The 22,769-nt window shown below is 33.7% G+C and overlaps 1 protein-coding gene across 1 annotated transcript; it reads left to right on the top strand.

Moving 5' to 3' along the window:
* Nucleotides 1-1,008: 1,008 nt before the first annotated feature.
* LOC105345868 (chordin) lies at nt 1,009-21,420 on the top strand. Its single transcript, XM_011454197.4, has 23 exons — nt 1,009-1,702; nt 4,184-4,284; nt 8,564-8,696; nt 11,423-11,530; nt 11,617-11,743; nt 13,174-13,264; nt 13,547-13,688; nt 14,146-14,274; nt 14,376-14,458; nt 14,569-14,710; nt 14,892-15,004; nt 16,071-16,205; nt 16,317-16,473; nt 16,572-16,801; nt 17,535-17,648; nt 18,028-18,204; nt 18,437-18,530; nt 18,756-18,883; nt 19,044-19,152; nt 19,701-19,766; nt 20,042-20,139; nt 20,287-20,380; nt 20,561-21,420. Exons 1-23 carry the CDS (start codon nt 1,534-1,536, stop codon nt 20,563-20,565), a joined length of 2,745 nt encoding a protein of 914 aa, XP_011452499.3. The 5' UTR covers nt 1,009-1,533; the 3' UTR covers nt 20,566-21,420.
* The last annotated feature ends 1,349 nt before the right edge of the window (nt 21,421-22,769 follow it).

The raw sequence follows: 22,769 nt of genomic DNA on the forward strand, positions 1-22,769 counted from the left end.
ATATCTACATGCACAAAGAGTGAATCACTCATGACACATAGATGAAACAAAGAATCTTCACTTTTGCAATTTAAAATTCCGTCCGTTGTCCGTAATCTTTTTTTTAATCTTAATATTTTATAAACATCAATTTACCCATTCATTAATTTATTAAAAAATATTCATTTTCCATTTTTTTTTATCGATTTTATCCCCATCCCATATGCTTAATACATATTTTATTTATATACTCTATGTATCACGCATGAATTTTTTTTTTAAAGTAAAAAATGGCTTGAAGTTGACTCAAAACTAATCCATTTTCCCGGACAATTTTCAAAAGGGTGTGCTAATTGCAATGACATGATTGACATTAATTGAGTAAGTAATGGCTTACCTCCGTTTTTCTATGAATTTATATTTACCCCGATATTTGCGGGGAAATGTCTTCTTGGTAGAGAACACCTGTTTTACGACTAAAAATTAGCACGGCCGACATTAAGGAAAGGGAAACGTTTGTTTATGGGAAAATTATTTGTTTATCTCCTATTCAATCTGATTTTCAGCGGAAAATGCCCGACCTGTTTCACGTAAGGGATTTTATAAATCATCGTTTTAAGTTAAAATATATGCAAAATAAAGTAAAGAATGACAATTACACCGGTATTAAAGAAAACAATCAAATACTATAAAGCCGCAAGGATTGTCAGCCAAAAAATGTGGATAACAATGGAAACGGGTGCGCGAATTGAATAAGGGCAACGTACCGTACGTCTTACACCCCCCCCCCCCCTTTATTTTGTTTGTGTCAGCCTCTTTCTACCCATAGATAACAACAGGTCAATAAATTAAAGACAGAGATTATACCCGCCAATTACTCGGGTTATTTTTATACCAGGATCGATAAAAATGTTATATTTTTGGTCAGCTAACAACATAGATATTTTCGTTTACGGGAAGATTGAATATGATTGGGTATATAAAACAGCGGGTGGAATGTTGCTCTCTGTTAGTTCTTTTTAGAAACAGCCAATAGCGAAAGCTTTCTCCCGACTTCTAGGGAAAGGAAACCGTAATCATAACGAAATTCTTCTTACATCGAAGAAAGATAACAAGTTCCGAACGTATTTGCGATTTGAAAACAATTCACCGATTGGGTGTAAAGTCTTGTATATACAGTTTTCACACCTCCAGTTTAGTAAATATATCAGCGTTGAAATATTTGCCGTTGGACTTAAAATCTTTTTATACTCACGGCTTGGATTCGATACAGGGAATATTTGTTCTCAGATATTTATCTATTTCACTTAAGAAATAATTTATAGTAGATATTAGAGAGTGTGAAAAGTTAGTTAACTTCAAAAAATATTTATTGGTAGTTTACTACAACTGTATACAGACGTTTGAATCCTTGCGTGCGAGAGAGGGTCCTATTCAGCGTATTTGATCAGTTTTATTGGGATTGCGCGGTGGCCTCTTGATTCCAAAAGATTTTCAGAAGTGCTGCAGGTGTTCAGCTTGTACCAAGGATTTAATCAGAAATTTTCGAATGAAATGACTTCTTTATTGACAATCTGCGTGTTTCTCCAGATGGCTGTAAACATTGATGGAAGTGTGAGAGATAGATTCCTCTTACAAAATCACGAAGGGAGCCCAAAGGATAGATTCGAGGGTTTATCTTCAGAGGAAGTGGATTATAAGAATATGCATCATAATTATCCAGGTAAGATACCGGCAAAATAAATCACCCTAAAAATTAATTAATAGTTGTTTAATATATCCGTACACAAAGATATATATTTTTTTTTGTTCAAAAGAGTGGCGCCTTTACGCACGTTTCAAAAGTTTGATGTTCCTTCTGGTTTTTTAAATCCGGCAATTTTGAGCCTCTAAAAATACGCTAATTAGAATGGTTAATCTGAGTGAAAGATACAAGATCCAGCTGTTTTTTTGACTGAAAACAATTGGCAGAGAACATAACAAGAGAGTTCTAACTGCATGAGCCTTATATCTCTCTATTGATGGAATTCAATTACGGTACGGCCTCCACAACTCATCACTTAATTGATCAAAGGGTGGTCATTGTTTACATTTTCAATACTACTTATGTCAGACTTCGTTCAAATGACACCACACACGAAATTGAAAGGAAGAGTTTTTTTTAGACTTTACATAGTTTATGTTCATTCATTCACTGAAATAAAAAAAAAATGCTTAGTACATGATTTATGTAAATAATTAATGCAATATAAATTCTGTAAAGCAACTGCTTTCAATCTTTAGGAATAGAGATATATATCATTTTTAGGGTAACAAAAGCAAAATCAGATATTATTTCTGGATTTTTTTAACATTCAAAATGATATTAAATATGAAACAAATGCGAAAAATCCCACAAAAAAACATGCAGGTTTTCTCAAAGAAATGAGATTTTTTACGAACAGATTACATATAATGTTTTTAAATATGATTTTTGGAAGATGCTTTGATGTATTAGAAAGTTTAATGCCCAATAAAAGAGTAGGGTATACTAAAGGAATAGTTGGAGTCACGAAATAAACTATATATACCTGAGCTATTAGTATTTTTTTTTTTAGCAAAAACTCGCAATTGGAAGCACTTGTTGTATAGAAAGCAATAATATTCGCGTGAACTCATTTCATTGTGTATATATGAATACTTAATATGTTGTTTTGCTTTCCATGAAGTTTTTAACGTAACATGAGTAACAGAAAAAAGTATGCACTTCTATCAATTGACGGAATTCTTCTCCAATTTTGTTTTTAAAAACACACTGGGAAATGCATTGCTTTGAAATGAAATGAATCCCAATAAGTTAATACAGTGTCCCTAGCGAAACTGACAGGTAGTAATCACAGAAACAGTGGTTCACGTGTTACTACGGATTAGCAGAATAACTGGTATTTAGCTGTGTCAATTAAGAGCATGACTAATATTGAGTTTAGCAGCAAGCTCGCATTAATCATGCGTTTGTATTTCGAACAAAAACTTTACAAGATCCTTTCCAAAAATTTAAGTTAACTCATAAAATTCAATTATATTTTTAGCACACTTTTTAACTCTAAGAAATGACGAGTTCAATTTGCTATAACGAGGCTTGAGTGAGGAGATCCAATAATGACTAAGATCAAGCTTACCTGGCTATGCCTTTGTTTGGACATCTCGTACTCTTTCTCGGCCATTTTTTTTTTTAATATATTGAATCATTTAATTTTGCAAAATTAGTTTTGTTATCTAGCATTATGCAAAATTAAAAAAAAAATTGGGTAAATCGAATAATTATCACAATTTACTGTAGTACATTTGATATGTGGAACCGTTCTTGATTATTAAGATATTTTCATAGTATTTGCATTTGTTGAAAAAAATATTTTTTTTTTCCATTTCATTTGAAGATCTGAGTAAACTTGACATGCTGTCAAGGCCTTTTTACTCTAAAGCCAAAATGCAAAGTTTACTGGGCCTATGAGAAAGCAACTTGGATGCCAAATTTCAAAAATGTAGAAATGAATCACAAAATGTCTTTATCTGTTGTGTTTCAAACAAATCCTAAGTGTCTGGCTGGAAATAAACCCACTAATCTAAATGACCTCGTTTTCACGTAACACTTTGGCTAATTACAGGAAAAGTGTCGAGGATCATAACTCTCCCCTAATTGTGCACATTTCCAGAACAGGAACAGGACAACAGTTATTATATGTAAACAGGCTAGACGTTTTATCTGAAAGGTCAAGGGTTATATAAAATGTAAAAAAAAAATGTCCTTAATGCCTGTTCTTTTTTTTCAACAGTTATCAAATTACAAGCAAGCTTCGTTTTGATAAATACTATTCACTATTATTATGCCTTCTGTCAGTTTGTCACTATATATTCAATACTCATATATTTTCGCATAGTATACAAGGGTTTATATAACGTGAGCATACTATGCCATAATAGAGCATGGCTCGTGCACCATGTATCAAACCCTGACTACTATTTAGGCATAGTACAAGCACAACACACAACACCATTACATAAATATACATAAACTGTTCACCTTAACAGAAATAAATAAAATGAAATAATTATTTTTAAAAAAATAATAATAACTCCGCCATTAAACGCGTTACGTCCGAGAGACTTTATGACACACATATTGTATACAGATTTATTTATGTCTTTTTTTGATGTTTTCATACAGGGTGTAATCTTGGAAGTTCTTTCTATAAACTGGGAGTAAAGTTTAACCCCACCTTGATCCCGGGTGAACCGTCTGTATGTATCATCTGCCAGTGTGTGCCGGTAAGTAATTGTTACGTCAGTCTCATTCTTCAGAATGTAAATTGTACAATATAACTAAATATTAATGGGAGAGTGGGGAAATCCCAACTCTCATGATAAAATGATAGAAATAATATGCAACCTGGACCGTGTCTTTAATTTCTAGTTGGATTGTTGTAAGCTCCAGAAAATCGTGACATTTTTCTAAGGTTTTAAACTATTTTGTGTGCATCTTGCTTACTGTACAATCCTTAGAGTCTTAAAGAACGATAACAGAAAGAAAAAACGACATAAACACTAGTGTTTGCAGTCGGTAGACCGATCAAGTGTCTCTCCAATACTTTGAACATGCAAGCATCTGATGCGATACTGGGTAATTTAGAATCGGTATTTGCAGAAGCTCTTCAATGATAGACAGTTATGTTTGTTTTATGTTTCAATGTAATATGTCAATTACTAACAAGAAAAAAGTGTTACATAGCGAGATAAAGGAGATAATATTGCTAGTCAGGAATTTTTGCAAATTGTCTGACATTCGGAAGGTTAAAGCACTCTCTTTCCAAGCGGAGGTGGGGAATGACAATTTTTCCTTGTCTTTTATTGCTGGGTTATCTTTATTATCTATCTAACAGTGTTCGAAATGAACACTCCTTAGAACTTGATTTTAAGATATACGGTTATGTTTTAATCTCCTTGACCTAGACAGAATTACTGCCAATATTCATTTGATATGAAAAGAGAATCTGTCGGAGTCTGCAAGATAATATTTGGCAGTTTTTACTCTCCATTTCTTCCGCGATTCATGAAACGACGTGTTTGCAAGATGTGTATCTTGAAAATAAAACCTGTAAGAGTTTTACTCTCTGGGTATCTTAAAATTCAATTTTTTATTATTTTTATCTATTTGTAAAGATATTTAATTCTACTAACTTTTTATAGTGTGAGGGGGAGGGGGGAGGTCGTCTTGATATAAACGAGGACAGCTACTCTACCACCACTGCCATTACAAAATATATCTCTTCGGTGGTATTAAGGAGCATACAGCTTTTATTAAACAATCTTTCAAAATGAAAACTCAGCGGTATTTTATTGTGGATGGAGAGAAAAAATGAAACCGGAAGAAAATGCTGATAATGTTTTTTATGCTTAAAACATAACGTAATATCGTTCAAGATCATATCAATGACGTAAAGAAGTCTATCACCAGATGAATGAATATGTACATTGAATGTCGTTCTTCCGGAATTCAACCATAATGCAATTATCGAGCCGTGTAAAAGTGGGAAAAAGGAAACCGCCAACGCTACGGCTATAAGAGATCCGACTTTCGTATTATTTAGTCTGATTATTTAATGTGTGTTCTTCTTAATGATGCATGTTGCAATAGAAACAACACGAACCTCTACTATTTCATTCAAAAATATAACATTCCATTCGGGGATAAGTTGATAGTTCAAAGACAAAAAACAACCATTTGTATATTTTTATAGAAAACAAGTACTTGGCAAAGCCAACTAGCTTAGACCCAAATAGTCACCAATCATGCCAGACTTTTTACCTAATCCCTACATTGCAATTTCACCATTACCTGTTGTTTTGTTGCAGTTATCGGGGGAGTGGGGGTGTTCTACGCAAATGCTACAAAACGCATTTCAGCATTGATAAAGATCTTTTCTTATGGACTCGACAACGTTTTGTTAAGACATTGATTGTTAAAACAGGGAAAACCAATTATCTAATAACCCAATTATTCAAGAACGTGATGCATGACCAAACGAACGTAAGGATAGAGAAAATAAAAACAAAATGATGATTTATTCCTGCCAATAATCATCATAACAGGAAAGTTGGATCATGTAAGGCCACGTAACGATGAGGTTCCTGTAAAACTTGTACGACGATCAGATTCAATATCGCATCCTGGGTGATAAAATTATGAAATGGTGATATTATTATTGCTTCAGTTAAACTGTCGGCAGGATCTTTTAATTACCATTGAGAAAAAAAAAATGATTAAGAATGAGATCACCTTCATAGTTTCTTGACAGAAATGTTTTGCCGTCGGAAACTTTGATATAGCCAATTTTTAGATTCCACTGAGGATGGTATTAAAAGGAAGAATTCCCATAACTCATTATTTTGAACAGGCAATAAAATTTTATCCCCATGGATTCGCGTCTTTCATTAAAGTCTTGCTTGACATTCTTTATGTTGGATAACTGTCAACTTTTCGGTCGTACAGTTAAGATATAATTGCATCAAAGAATTAAGGCCCTGTTTGCTTTGAATCGACAGTCCTCCTACAAGGGTCTATTTTCCTGGACCATTTTTAGATAATCGACTATAAACGGCTGCTTTATGAATGAATATGCAACTTCAGAAATCTGAGAGGAATAAAAAAACGGTAACTGATTCCGGATAATTGGCGGTTAAAAATTGACAGGATGTCGTTTTCACTCTCTCACCTACAAAATGGTCCCAACATCCGGTTAAAGTTACATTATTGTACGAAGGATACTTATACTAATATTTTTAATTGAATAAGAAATCCTGTTTCGAAGTTTTGATGATATCTATGGTATTTTAGTGCAGAGATTATTAAGTACGTGCATTATGGTACCCTAAGAATGCGGAAGACTGTATTTGAGTAAGAAGTAACATGTTCAGTCAAAAAATCTTTCCTTATCACAAATAAGTGTAAGAAGTCACGTTTTATTGAAATAATGAGACCAAAATTGTGTGGCATTATTTAATGTGCAGAATTTCCATGACTGATTTTTTTCCAATAAAATTTAGCACACAATCTTACAAGGCCATTGGCTGCAAAAGAAAATACTAAGAGCACTTGAATGTAATTACCGAACAAAAGAGGACATTGGATGATACGCTTTAAGAATTGCTGTACAAGCTATTAACATGTCGTGAAAACATGACTCAGAACTCAAAACTGCTGATGGCGAAAAAGAAAAAGTTCAAGTTGAAGAAGGCTTAACTGCTTGTGCGTTTACGGTTTTATTTTAGTAACAATGTTGAATATGATCGAAGAAACTTGCATTTAGTAAATAATTCTTCCCACATAAACTATGATTTATGTGTAAATTTAGTCAAAACTTGTTTAGGTACTGTGCATGTATGTATGAAAATTTCTTGTTTACATAAACGATCTCCATTTTCTGAGTTATTGATGATCATACATACATGTACATGTATATGTATAAACCAATTTGAAAGATAAAGCAAAATGGTAAGAATCCTTGATTAAATATGTATTTGTATTAACAATCTGTGGATATAGACACCTACATGTGTCATGTTAATGTCTTTGCTGGTTATCTTAATCCTAAGGTGACAAAGAAACATTCTTTCCCTGTCATTCATATCCCACATACCCATTTCTGTTGGTTTACCAAATCGGAAACAGTCTAAATCATGTTGCCATTTAATTGGAAAAGTAAACCATGTTTCACAACAAAAACCCTCGTCACTTTTAAAAGACGGTGCGAAACATTTATTAAAAGTTGCCATCCCTCACTTGAATAATTTATATCGCCAGGATTAAACCAGTCTCTTTTTGCAAGCCGAGAAGTTCAAAAGCAATTGAGACGTTTTGAATGTAGAATGGTACTTGTGGATTAGTTGAAGGGTCCGAGTATGCCGATAGCTTGATCGTGGGGATTAGAGAAACAAAATTACTTCACACCCTTAACGAAATTTACGGTGGACGAACGTACAGAGGCCATTTCAATGCTATGAATAAGCTTTTTGGAACGAATAAATCATTAGTTTCTTTATCTAAATTCCTTCTAGACGGCTTCGGATTGATTTGTATTTATTCTTATAGATTTATTGGCAAATAAATTGAATATTATTTTCAAGTATGTGGCCGAACGACAGGTTGATAAATTTATTTTCTTGTATCATAATGATTCTTGAAATCTCTAGATGATGTAAGACCAGCGAATAAAGCATTCTTTAATATGGACATTGATTATCTGTAAACATACATGTACTTCAGGTCCTTTGAAACATTGAATTTTTTCCACAATTTTTTTATATCAAAATATGAATGATTGAGTGAGTAAAGAGTGATTACCTATTAAATATGAATAGTTTATCATATGCAATCGGTTCTTTCTTTTTAATGAGACTCAAATGGTTCAATTACACACCGCTGAATCGGTGTCTGTATATCAATAATGAATTAACTGTTATCTTCTTTCCAAGAGAGTAAATATTGAAAATTCGAGAAGTACCTCCAAATTTCTCAGCTTAATGATTAAATTCTCTCTCTCTCTTACAGAACATAAAGAAAGGAATCGCACAGCATTTTGGTAAAGTGACATGTAAAAACATTAGGAACCTTTGTCCTGTTCCCGATTGCGACAGTCCTGTTCTTCGGAAGGGCAAATGCTGCAAGTCCTGTCCCGGAGAAGGTAATGAGAACGCACAGCACAAAACAATTAACCCGGCCGTTTACCAGTAATATTTATTGCTGATTTAACAATTAAAGCGTTAATCAAAAGCCTGATTTTGCTATTTCTTCCAGAATTGGATTGCTTTTAATTGCCTAATATAAGGGGGTTGTTTTATTCGTGTCAAGACATTAAGACGATATGATCGGTTTCACGTTTAATGAAAGTAGGAGTATTTTAGGGTTGACCGAAATAGAAGTACGGAAAAACGACGAAATTTTCTACATTACAGTGATATTACATCAACATATTGGCGCCATCTTTACATCAGTTTCATTTGTTTCTTGAATCCAGCATACACCTTCTTGTATAAATGAAACATTATCCATAATTTCCTTAAAAATAAGTCCAATTAGTAGATCTAATGGATTAATTGCTACCTTATCATATTTTTAAACCATTGAAAAATAATGATTAATATATCTTGAGAGCGTTACAAGTATAGTTGACCTGGTTTCAACTCACTCGATCCCACCGTCCTTCTTTGTGTTTAGTATTGGTGACAGTATTGGTCACTTTCGAGGGCTTTTTACACCCACGGAGTTTCCCGGTCTGTCGAGTGATCCCCCGGAGAGATCCCACGAATCGGTATGCTGATGGAATGTGAAGTGTCGTTGAGATTTAACATACCCTTTAGTTGCCACTGAATAAAATCTAAAATATCATCGTTTTGTAGCTATTGAAAACAAAATGCGTATATGGCCAACATACATGTAGATGAAGTCATAATGCACTTTATAAAGCAGTGTTATTTTTACACTACAGAATATTTTTTAACCTTAATTTTTCATGTTTTGATTTTACACGTACATAATCATTATTTCTATTGAATCTAAGGGCAGAAAGAAGATAAAGATTAAAAAAAACCGATCTCGCTTATTCTTTGACTTTGAGAAACAGTAGTACTTTCTAGTCCGAGAAACAATATTCTTGTCTGCAATGTCTACAAAATCTGTCACCAAATTAAGGTCAATTGGCTCGTTAACCTAGTCCCGACCGTAAGACGACAATTACCATAGCAATCTATCGGAATCTCTGTCTTCAACTTCCGGAAATAACTGAGAGAAACAAAGGTCTTCAAATTAAAAAAAGATATCGGGAAATAATGGGACATCTTACACTAAGGTCTTTTCCGTGATGGCCCATGAAAGCAATTCTTGTGCTTGACTGTATATAGTTCTGCATTGTGTTGCTGTAGGGGGTAGTAATTAGGTTACATGGGGGTATGAGGTTTAAGAATTTGTTATTCAAATGAGTGATTGTGTGTGTGGTGCAATTTGTCGTATTTCATTAGCAACGAAGAAGCGCAAACTGGATGAGTGAGAGAGATTGAGGGATAAAAAAATTGAAATCCAACAGATTATAGAAATTAGTCAAAAACAATGAATATCAACAGGTGGGTTACTCATCCGTTAAGCATTTCGAGTATATATAAAAATTTTGTAGCTGTTTTTAAAGAAATACATGCAAACACTTCACATGTTTGAAGGAAGGATTACCTGGCTTTCAGATGCGTAAATAGCGTCTGGTCGAAGCTTGCTGCCGACTTCTTGATCTGCAGAGAATCTCATATCATACCCCCATACTTGTTTGAATTGCACAATCTATTTACTCTTCATCGCCTCTCTGTTTGCTCTTCAGACCAATATTTTGTATCGATTTAATACCCCCTGATTCTTGAACAAGTTCAAGTGGTCCTATCACCAATCGGAAAACCTCTTCATACGACCGCGCTAGGTGTTCGAAGTTAAAAGTGTGAAAAATACACCACGATAATCTTCGATTAATAGGAGTTTAAAGTCATCAACATTTTTTGCATTTCCAAAGTGGCATACGATTAAATTTCACATGTACGTGATTAAATGTTAATTTTTTTTATTTTTTGAAACAACATCTTGTCTAGCGTTTTTGAAAATATTTAAACAAACCTGTTGGTCTCATTTAGTAACATTAGAAGAACAAACACTCCTACTTCGAACTGAAAGAGTGAAAGAACCTTTGAAAACTAGATCGATTTTGAATGGTATTAAATTAGAATGAAATATTTTATTTAAAAATTTTAAAAGCATTATTGAATGCAGTAATGTATCGGATTTTGGCAACCAACTTTTGCTGGTAAAATTATCTTCAGAAAACCAGTGTCTGGCGACCTCATTCAGAGCAAAATATTGAACTTTTATTAAAAACGTGCTTGTTTTCATACACACCTTTTCGTCAGTCGTCGCCTTTATACGTTGTTTATGTCGGGCTCGAGCTCCGAGAACATTCATTGAGCACGTTAAGCTGTTTTCTTTGCGCTTGCTTCTTTACGTCCATCATCCCTTAATCTTACTTTATTTTTATCTTAATGAGTAACAAGACTTTTTCAAAGAATCTCTCATTTTCTATAGCACCTACTTAACATTATTATTCACCACGTTTGAAGTGTTATTCGTTACCCATATTCACAAAAACATATGGCTGAATAAAAGACATATCCAAGTAATGTGTTGCTATAAAGTACACCAATTATCATTCAGGCTTCTATTTCATTTTTTTCCTCAATGAATGGTTTTTCATTGAAATAATTGCCAACAAAAGTGCAACATTCTGACATCCCTATGGTTGATCTTTGTGTATATGAACTGTCTGCGTTATCCATATCTTTTCACACAATTTATAATTGACTTTTCAATTCTTGTTTACAGTCGAGACATTTGAAGATAGGATCAATCTTCTGCCAGAAAATGTGTCCAAGGGATTCGATAATGCTATAAATTTGGGAGACAAACTTCGCCAAAAAGTCATCAATAGAAGTATGTGTGATGAAAAAAGAGCTCTTCCTTCTTTTTTTAGTGCTTTATAGTTCATTTAACGAATATGATTGTTATTTTATTTTCAGAATATGTTGCACTTCTAGTAGGACGAAATGTTATTTCCAGACGACCATTGCTGACTCGCGCAGTCGCAGTCGTTCATTTACAAGTCACCGCAAATATGGGACTGCGCTTTTCAATTAAATACGAGGGGTAAGAGATAATGACTTTGATGAAATATACTAAACGTGAAACGTGAAACAAAATCTGTCGCACACGTAGAATTAAAACTTTCAAGCGATCATAAAAAACCTTATATTTATCTGTGAACTGATATCAATGAAATTAAAATTCTCACTTCGGAGTACATGTTTAACCATTAAAACTTCCTATGACCTCGATCTGCTAATTTAAAACCAATTAAGTCATGTGATAATTATTAGTTTTACAATATAACTGGTCACCGAATTTGTGATTGGAAGCAATGAAACCCTACACTGAATTAAGTTCAGACTTTGGTTTTATTGTTATAGAGGGAGTTAATTTATTCCGCCCCATCTTAATATGAACGCATGGTTATGTACCTTCATTTAACAGGTACACAGACCGAATCGCACAATTTCACGATCCTCATCAACAAAATATTTTGTATTTTGCGTGAAAGAAAAGCTGATTTTTTTAAATCACATTTTTTGGCGTCAGTCTGAAGAGAACATATAATCATCTGCAACATTTCACGGTTTTGGGGAGAAAACCGAACAAACGTAGGGGTGAGCCTAGCACCTAATTCCCCCGTAATCTGATTCAGTGAAAAATGATTAGACTAACATTTATTACTGTTTTATTTTCTCATAATCCAGTCAAAGAGAGGATGTGAAGAGATAAATGAGGGGAAAAACCGCCACTGAACGGAAAAAATCTCATGTAGGCGACTATAGTCAATACCTCATAGAACACTGCTTTTATTTTTTAAAGAAACGTATATATTTCGACAAGGCACATTTTCAGTGGTAATGAGATATATATTTTTTTTAACATCAGTTTTTTTATTCTGTCCGACTTTTATCTTTACCGCGCTAAATCCGGTGGAATCATTCATTATTAGCGAGATTAAGGAGGCTATATCATAGTAAAGGTTCAATGCATTCGTTCCCCTCCGCTGACAATAGCTTGCCCAAAATTGTCCAATTATTTTTTCAAAACATTAAACCTGTTTAAAATCTATATAGTAACTCAGATTTGTATGTAGTTTCGGATTTTTTTTTATCTTTCCGCATCAAGTTTTAACCAACGAAAGTTGGTTTTTGAACCTTACATGCGACTTTTTGAGCATTTATTTACTTGTTTATTATCAAAGCTAGCTGAAATGAATGAGTGATTGACTGCCCATGGTGGATCTTTAGTGATAAATACACATCTAAATAATACGGAATACAAAATAAGACAAGCTTAACGATCGAAACATATTTTAATTCCTATTTTATGATTTCCGGTATGCCGTAAAACCTCTAGAAGGCGCTTAATAAATTGTTCATATCTCAGGGAAGCTCAATTTCATACGGAACAAGCATAAACTCTCATTTATGTTGCCCCACTCAGGTCAATGCGTTGATTATAATTTGTAAGTGTATTTTATGTTTCAGGCTTAAAAACCCAGAAAAACTTCTGCTAACAGATAAAAAAGGAAAGATCTTGTTGGAGAAACAACTTCAAACTAGATATCCAGACAAAGAGGTAGAATATTATTGAGGAGTGTAAATTACAGTATAGATTCATGATCATAATCAGCTGCAGAAACCAAGATATCGCTATACAAAAGTCAAATCTTACCCCCCAAAACACGTTTACTTTACACAATAAGGTTGTTTTACTGATCAATGTATTTATCAGATTTTATTCTTAATTATAAGTATCCTTAACAAATAGTTAAAGAAATTCAGCCATTGTATAATTAAAAATAATCAAAATATCAAAGAATCTGATAATAAATCTATATATGTATTTTTTTCATTACAGATGTGTGGTGAATGGGAAAATGTTCCTGAATATTATCTTCCATATCTACACAAGGGAATGTTTCTGCTGGTTTTAACGACATCCTCTTTTGAAAACGGCGAGGTTGCTGGTAAACCGGAAGTTGACAAATCCCTGCAGAAAAGTATGTTAAATGTTGCAATAGAATTTCGTTTGCTTTTTGGTGAGCCCGTTCTAGATAAATTTAATGTTCGTCAATGCAGCACAGACCACACGCATTTTTGAAGCCTCGTTGCCTCTATTATATAATCAACTGAAACGTGTTTATTGAATCGCACCTTTGGATGAGAAAAGCCGTCAATTTGAAGAGTATAAACTCTTAAATTAAGCTAATAAATCTTGTTGTGTCTATCTATACATTTCCACAATATCCTGTCGGAGATTGTTTCAAGTCTTCGCTTTGTTATATAAATTGATACGTCTCAGTTTATATAATTCAACTTGAGTCGATTTCGAGAATCAAAGAAGAGAATATCGGGCTAAATGTAAGCACGATCACTTCTAGTCATTAGAGATTTCAACATGTAAGGTAATCGATTTGTTAATGAAGCATTGCTTATTGGCGTTGTTATTGTTTTCAGGCACGTTTACGTCAATCCTTGTTTCACCCAATCAGTACGGCATTGGGGGATATGCCGAGATGTCCTACGGGATCCGTAGCAAAAGTGTTGAGTACACGGTCAAATTTGACGGACTGTATAACACTAAACGTACGTGAGTCTTCATCATTGTTAGAAATAAAGCATTTGTTAGATATGGCTAGTTTAATGGTAGTCATTAAAAGTTTCGTGTTTTGGTTTCTCTCTTTCAGGAAGAAAACAAGAATATTTTGTGACTATTGAGAAAAGAACGCAGATTCTACACAAACAAATGAAAAGAATACGAAGACGGAAGGTGCAAAGATTATTATTATTAATGATTAGTAGTTAAAATGATAAAAAATATATTGATATAACCTTTACCGATCATCATTGATTAAACGTTGATACATGTTTATGAAACAGAATAACAAACTAAGAGGCACTTGGTTGGCTCTGAACAAAAAGAGCAGAAAGTTGATTGCAAAGGCGAGACTGCGAATGAGAGTCACTTCGAAGGGGGGAGCGACAATGTTTGGCACTATCAAACCATCGGGCACATGTGGAGGTAAGGAATATAGAAACACACAAATTTATATTTAGTCAATGTTAGTTCTATAAGCAGCATACATTTTTGTATTTACTTTGCAATGTACGTGTATTCATTTCTTGCTCTGTATTTAATCAATGTACTTGTTTAGATGAAAGTTTAAGTATGATGGGTACTGAATTCTTTTCCTTTTTTAAAGCATACGTTGGAGTTCTTTCCAGTGGAGAATCGTTGTTGTACCCACAAGTTGCACTGTCCAGTGCAGGTTATGCTGTTCTTAATTTACACGACAATGGACAGATCAGTTATAATGTAAGTTCATGCATCGATATAAAGAAAAAAGTCTTTGTCTTGAAATGCATTCAATTCACTGATTGATTTTTAAGCATCAAATTGCGCGTCTATATGATGTTGTTATACCCCTGTAAAACAGTTACTATATAACTCTATACGAAAAAAAAGTCTAGCATTTTGACTATTGGACTGGAACTGTTAGATTGGAAATGTTAAAATCGACTGTTAAAAAAGACTGTTGACCGGTGACGTCACATTCCGCGAAAACGTGTTATTGATTAGAAGGGGTATAACAAAACAGTTGTTGACTGCGTCTCTGGCAACAGTTGATCTGTCGGACCGGCTCGCAAACTGTTGCCCAAGGCCGACAACTGTATATTGTTATACCGCTGTAAAACAGTTACTATATAACTCTATACGAAAAATGTCCAGCATTTTGACTGTTGGACTAAAACTGTTAGATTGGAACTGTTAAAATCGACTGTTAAAAAAAGACTGTTGACCGGTGACGTCACATTCCGCGAAAACGTGTTATTTATCAGAAGGGGTATAACAAAACAGTTGTTGACTGCGTCTCTGGCAACAGTTGATCTGTCGGACCGACTCGCAAACTGTCGCCCGCCGCCTTCGGCCTTGGGCAACATTTCGCGAGCCAGTCCGACATATCAACTGTTGCCCTCGACCCCAGTCAACAACTGTTTAATGTAGGGATGTCAACGAGTACCCGGTTAACCGGGTACTCGATCGAACGTCCGAGTATCGAATACTAAAATCGGTACTCGGTTACTCGGATGTATATTTTTTAATATTTCTAAGTTTATTTAATAATGCATTAAAACATCGGTTTTAAAACTTAAAATGTCCATTGCACTTGTACATACAGTAATTAGGATTTCCCACGCCTCTAAATATGCTAAATGACCGTTATCGCCTGTGGCAGTGTTTATATAGTAATTATCGTGACCAAGCACCTGTTACCTAGCTTTTCTCACCTTTGGCTGTCTTCTACCCTTATTTTACTTCTTTCATTAAACTTTAATGTTATATTTTTTAAATCATTAATTGTTTTATGTGTCGTTTACAGATAGACTTAAAGGGGATGACCAGCAGAGTAACATATATAACTTTAGAATCTTTACCCACGAAGACCGGTCGGCGGACAATTATATATAACCTCAATGGCCAATTCAGAAGAAACTCGTCCTCATATGACGGAACAGTAGGTCTTAGTTTGTGTAGAAGTGTGCTATTTGTTTAGATTTTAGAACCTTATTTCCGAAAGATAGATGCACCTATTATTAATTTTCATCGTCAATTTTTCTATTTTCAGGCATCCGGAGTAATCAAAAACATCCGTGCCAAGAATATTGCCCTTTTATTGGCTGGGCGATTATTTATCAATGTAGCGACGGAGAGAAAATCATCCCAGTCTCTCCGAGGCCGAATCGAAAGTATCGAGCACAGCGACTACATCAATTATGCTAATGGTATGTACCATAGACGTAATAGCTGCAAAATCATAAACAAGTTAATATATGTAATTCATTCGTAATCAATATTTTTGTTGTTGTTTTTTTTAAATTAGATGTCCCATTTTTAATGACGTCACTGCCTACGTCACCAACCGGAGTTGGAGGAGTGGCCTGGTTAGTTCCTGACCGGAAATGTCGTCTGCACTATCAAATTATCTTATCCGGTCTACAGGACTATTCATCCTTGAATGCTCTTCTCGTTGGGGAATTTGATTCGACGGCGACACAGAAAAACAAGAATGCGATATACACGCTTGTTATACACAACTTTATCAATGGAATGGTAAGACCATAGTAAAGAATGTTATTTCCAGGAAACCATATGCACATAAAGATAGCTTCATGAATGTGTTAAACAACATCAAAAATAAAGAGGTATGCTTTCTCGGCTGATAAACCTCAAAATTTCATTCAAGGCTATCGAAACTGCCCTTGTAACTTGAGCAATGTACTTGAAGGTCTTGAAGCACTTGAAGAGTATCTCTCAAATAGCCTCAATCATGTGCAGTTGATTGACTAAAAATAAAGTTTACTTGCTTTTAACAAAACAGACACCAAAGATAATTTTTCGTTTGAGATAAAGAGTTACTTTTAATGAGATCGTTTTCTCTCGATTTGAACGACTTTCAGTATGCTGTTTCTGGCTTACATTTGTGAAATCTACAAGTTGCTTTTGCTGACATTTTTGTACTGGCATCTTTATAGGTTCTGAAACAAACGTATGAATGATGTTAAAAATATTACAATGAACTCCGGAAAACAATGAATAATAATAAATTATAGAAACTGGGGCAATGGCTGCAATAAAAAACCGTTGAAAATTGTGTAAATGATCTGTGTGTTGAAAGCAATTAACCGTTTGTTAATTCATAATTTTGGGGGGAGCACCACTTTGTTCTAGTGACTCATATTGTTAGAAAATATTGAAAGCGTACTTTGTATTGTCAGAAACAGTCTAGTGCTTTGCAACCGCTGTCGGTTTTACATTACTCACCCGTTCACGATACTTGTTGCAGGCTCGCGGTGTAATAAATGACATTTCCCATAGAGTATACAGAAGTCTTGATGCCGGGACGTCACACCTTCAGATGGGTGTCACTGGAATCAGGAAAGGGGAAATACTTGCCAATGTAAATACATAATTATGAATATTTATTACGAAAATTATTTAAAACTTATTATCTGAAAGATTTTGTTCTGTTATATCATATATGTATACTAATACATGTATATGCAATAAATATTGAAATATTGTAAACCAGATGGTATATGCGTGTGCAAAATTTTCGCAAAATTCGCGAGCAAACTTTGTTCAAAGGTACAAAAATTTATTGCACAGAACTATTTGTGTATTTCAGTGTATAAAAGGAAAAAACGGTTACATTTATTTCCTCGCGGAGATTAATCCCCCAAATTAGTCGGAGCTAAAAATTTACACGAATGATACTCGGTTTACAGTAGCTGTCATAATTCATTAAGATACTGTATTTTATTATTATGGCATCATAGCTGAGCATTCCAAACTCCTGTTGGAATATCTTACATGACCAGACCGAGCCTACCTCGGGTATACACGACGAGGACACACTGGGAAGAGCAGACTGTAAGGACGACGGACGAATTTACCGTAACGACGAAAGCTGGATCCCATCAAAGAACAGCACGTGTCGAACATGCAGTTGCAAGGTTTGTATTTTTTCTCTGTTACATGAATGTACCTTAAGTTTTTCCTTCTTGTTTTTTTTAACAATATTTTTCTAGATTGCATCTTACAAACCAGTTTTATGATTTTTTATGATTTTTGTTCAACTGATAACGGGTTGTACGATTTTGAAGTGTTTGATTATCGGCATAGATCTATGTAGATAATTCAGTGGAACAAAATTTAATTTCAATTTTTACCTTTTTGTCTTTGCAGAATGGTAACGTTATTTGCCACCAGGTGATTTGTCCGAAGCTCTCCTGTAACAATCAAGTTCGTGTGGACGGAGAATGCTGTCCAACTTGTCCAGGTTAGTAAAACCATTTTGAAAGATAATAGTTTGTATGAAAAGTACCTTAATATTATCAAATTTATTCCAAAGAATGACAACACTAAATGTTGAACAGTTTGCCAAATGAGATAGAGAGATAAAGCGGTAAAAAATATCCCTCATCTCCGCTAAAACACATACATATTTACATAGGCTATTCTTTTTCTTGAACTTAAACTAATTATAAAATTTTTCAATATTCAGAAACACTGACTCAGGACAATGGGACATGTTATTATCCAGGAGATAAGCGACATTACAGGGCGGGGACTGTATGGCATCCTTACATTCCACCAACCGGATATTCTACGTGTGTCACGTGCACTTGTGACGTAAGCATTCTTGCACACTGGCTATCAGATCATAGTTTTTTTTATTTATTGGTTTACAATTTGTGCTCTAAGATTTTACAATAGCTAGGTTTAGTCGTTCTCTCTTTTAAATTTGGACCATTCAAAAAGTTATCATTAATATGAGTAAATTATTTTGCAGAAAAACACTTTGGAGGTTCGGTGTAACCGATTACCTTGCCCAGTGTTGAACTGTTCAGAAGACAGCAAGGTTCGAGTCCATAGAAGCGATTGCTGTCAAGTCTGCACAGGTAAGGTTTCATATTTTTTGAAAACAAGTTTACTAAATATCTAGTTATATCTTATGAATTTGCTCTTGCATTTTGAATTTCATAATAATGAACAGTTGATTAATAAGCTCAATATATTGTAACTAATCCCAATATTTAAACATATTTCTGTGAAAGATGTTTTTTTTTACGATGGGCTTTACTAGCAATGTACAGTACTTGCAATGCAGTGGCTAGGGCTTTGTTTGTAATAAAAAATGGCGCCTTGCGTGGCGCGAAGTCTAATTTGTTTTTATTTGAAATTCCGAGTATTATATCAACCACTTACTCGTGTTTTCATTAACATGGTTCTTTTGAGTGTTGATGAGGTGGTATTACGTTTGGACACACCATAAGCTCTACTGAAAACAGACAGCTTAAAAGTCTTTTGATGAGATCAGATGCCAAGGGTAAATGGATATCCATGCAGTTTGAAGGTGTCAGAATATTACAGTGGCAATAGAAGTGATTTATTAGAGGGAATTATTTCCAAAGTGATTATTGAATAAAATAATTACTTTTATTTGCAGACAGAAATATATTATCGGAAATTATTCAAACCACGGTGTCGCCAACAGAAAAACTAGGAAATAATGGTAAGAAAAACACCCACGCCTGATTTTTCCGCTCTTGTTTGTTCGATTTGTATTCCTAAATACGTTCAACTGATTTATTAAAACGTAACAAACAAAGGTTTGACGTTGATTGGGTCATGGTTAATAAATGACGACATTAGTCCGATAATTTAAAAGTCTTTCGAAATCAATGTTTACATCTTTTCAAATAAATCCCTTTTAATGAATTTTACAAATTATTATCTTTATGATTAATAAGCATGTAAGTTCTGTATGACCATTCTTTGTATTTTCAGAATGTAGAGTTGGAAAGCGAGTGTATAAAAATAAATCCCGATTTCATCCTGTATTAAGTTCTCACGGAATCCTCAAGTGTATTATTTGTAAATGTAAAGTAAGTATGTGATTATATTTTGGTATGAAATTGTAATATAAAGATTCTTTAATAATGACTGATGTAAGCTTCCAATCCTATTTTACTCTAAATGAATATAATGTAATTACGTACGGTTAAAAATTTATGAGTTGTGGATTTTTCCAGAATGGAAGAATACAATGTAAACGGAGAACCTGCAAAAAGAAGAGACTGTGTAAAGAGGGACCAACCCGACAAAATAAATGTTGTAGCTGCGTTCGTAAGTCTATAGTACATTTTTCAATTCTTAAAATTCTCAATTTTGTATTTGAAAGTAAAATGGAATTATTAATGTTTAGAAAAAAAGAGAGAAAAGGTAACTGTAGTACTTAATCGGTTTATATGGGATGCATCTACCATGTGTATGATATTCATATATTATTTTTTAATTTTCTTGCAGGTTAGTACAGACACAAAAACCAAATTAGAAATAAGTACCCTTACCAATGTAAGCTCTGTGATATTACTGACATGTTGGGAACAAAGAGTGAGCATAAATGTAGCTAAATGGCGAAACAGACCCCAAACATTCAACCGTCTTACGGAACAGATGTTCTCTTCTTCTTTCATTTTTTTTATTTCAAGAGATGATTGTTCTGTGACTTATTTCATTAGTCTTTCCTTATTAATCTGTATTTTTTTGAGTGCAATAATAATAAGTGAATGAGTTTTTTTGCATGAGAGGGTTTCTTATATAATCAAATTTGTCAGCATGAATTTATATAATTCTTCTGTTCCTAATCAAGATTTTTGTTGTGTTAAATTATATCAAAAATGCAATCACAATTGATAGAAAAGTTGCAGTATGTTGTGTTTTGATGCGAGTTGACGTATGTTTATCTATTTATTTTCTTCTTTTATTACAAAGAGAATCTGTTGATTTGATAGTTTTACTTTCTTCATTTGTAAATATTATCTCCAACCATGATTATATGAACTGAGATTGTACTTGTTGATGGTTCCTTGATATCATGTGTGTGCTGAACTTTTATTTTGTTCTGCATGATATAATTAAGGATTGAGTGCCAATTGTTCGTTATGGAGTATGTGACTGATTTTACAATATATTTTTGTACATTGTTTTAAATGGTTTCGAGACCGTTTCTTTACTTGTTGACATGATGCTATCATTCCATGATAATACTTTACTATGTTGCTATCATATTCATTTTATTTCATCATGTAGATAAACATTAAATAAAATTATATTGCAGATGTATTTAAATTAATGAGCAGTTAATTTTTTGAAAATGGATTTATCACAATGAAATGAAATTAAAAGATTGAAATAATCTATTAACAGTGTTTCTTTCTCTCGCAATAAAATTTAATATGATTGCATATTTCTGGCTTTCATTTAAAATTACAATTGTCTATCAATAGCCTTCCTATTATTATCTGTGTCATGGGATTTACATCTCAAGTTAAAAAAAAAGAACGTGCTACAATCAAGAAAAATTAACTTGTATCATGCCATCTAGCTGCAGATTTTTAGCACTGAAAAAATTCGGGTCGACAGACCGGAGAGCTACAGTTCTACTTGCTGTTTAAAGCGCACAAAAAAATAACGTAAGCTTTGGACTAATTAACAATATTTCCCTTAACATTTTGTATATCTATTTGATACCAAAAATATTCTCGAACATTTTACGCTAGTTGTCATAATTCAAACGTGCCCCCTGAACCTCTTTTATACACCCTAACCATATAACTAGCGCAAGCGTTTGTACGGAAGAATCTGTAGCTCTACGTGTGTCAACCCGCAAATTTTCCCGTAGAGCTACAGACCTGCAGTTTATATACGTCTTCATGAAGGGTTGCCTATGTCAAAATATGTCATCACACATTTTAAATCGACCCACAAAGGTTTTATATAATATATATAAAATATTTGATAAGCTGTGAACATACGAATGACAAAACCTGATCAAACCAATTTGATCAATAAATGCAGGGTGGGGTTGGGGGATTTATCTGTTAATTTAGTTTCCCTTTACTACCCCCCCCCCCCCTTTTTAATGCTAGGTTCATGGCTATTTCTAGATCATGAGAGATTCAACGAGATTAATGTATTTTATAAAATAAAAATATAATTTCACTGGAGGATCACGTTGCATGTGCATGTTATGAAAATAATGATTATTGTAGAAAAAATACATTTGTTTAGTATTTTTCTGAAATTTTCAAACCCAAGTATTCAATATACTATGTTCAAATGAACAACAATCGGTAATTAAAATCAATTATTAAAATATTTTATGAAAATTCCAGTTTGATATTAGTACGGTTTCTAAATCAACGACCAAGGAAACTGAAAGTCTATCTAAGTCGGGATATACACTTATAGACGCTTATCTGATCTTGTCAAAACTGATGTGAACAAAGTGAGAGGTTAACCAACGACTCAAAGTTAATTATACAATTATATATATAGCTTGTATCCTGCAGTCATGGATTAAGACTGACGAGACGCAACTTTTTATACTACGAATTATCTGTATGTAAATTGCCTTTGTATTGCAGGTTACTGATTTATTCTTATTCGAAGAAAATGCACCAGAATATTTAACATTCAATTTAAGTGATGAAAATCAAATATTTAGTGAACA

This window comes from Magallana gigas, chromosome 3 (genome assembly GCF_963853765.1).
Source record: "Magallana gigas chromosome 3, xbMagGiga1.1, whole genome shotgun sequence".
NCBI lineage: Eukaryota > Metazoa > Mollusca > Bivalvia > Ostreida > Ostreidae > Magallana > Magallana gigas.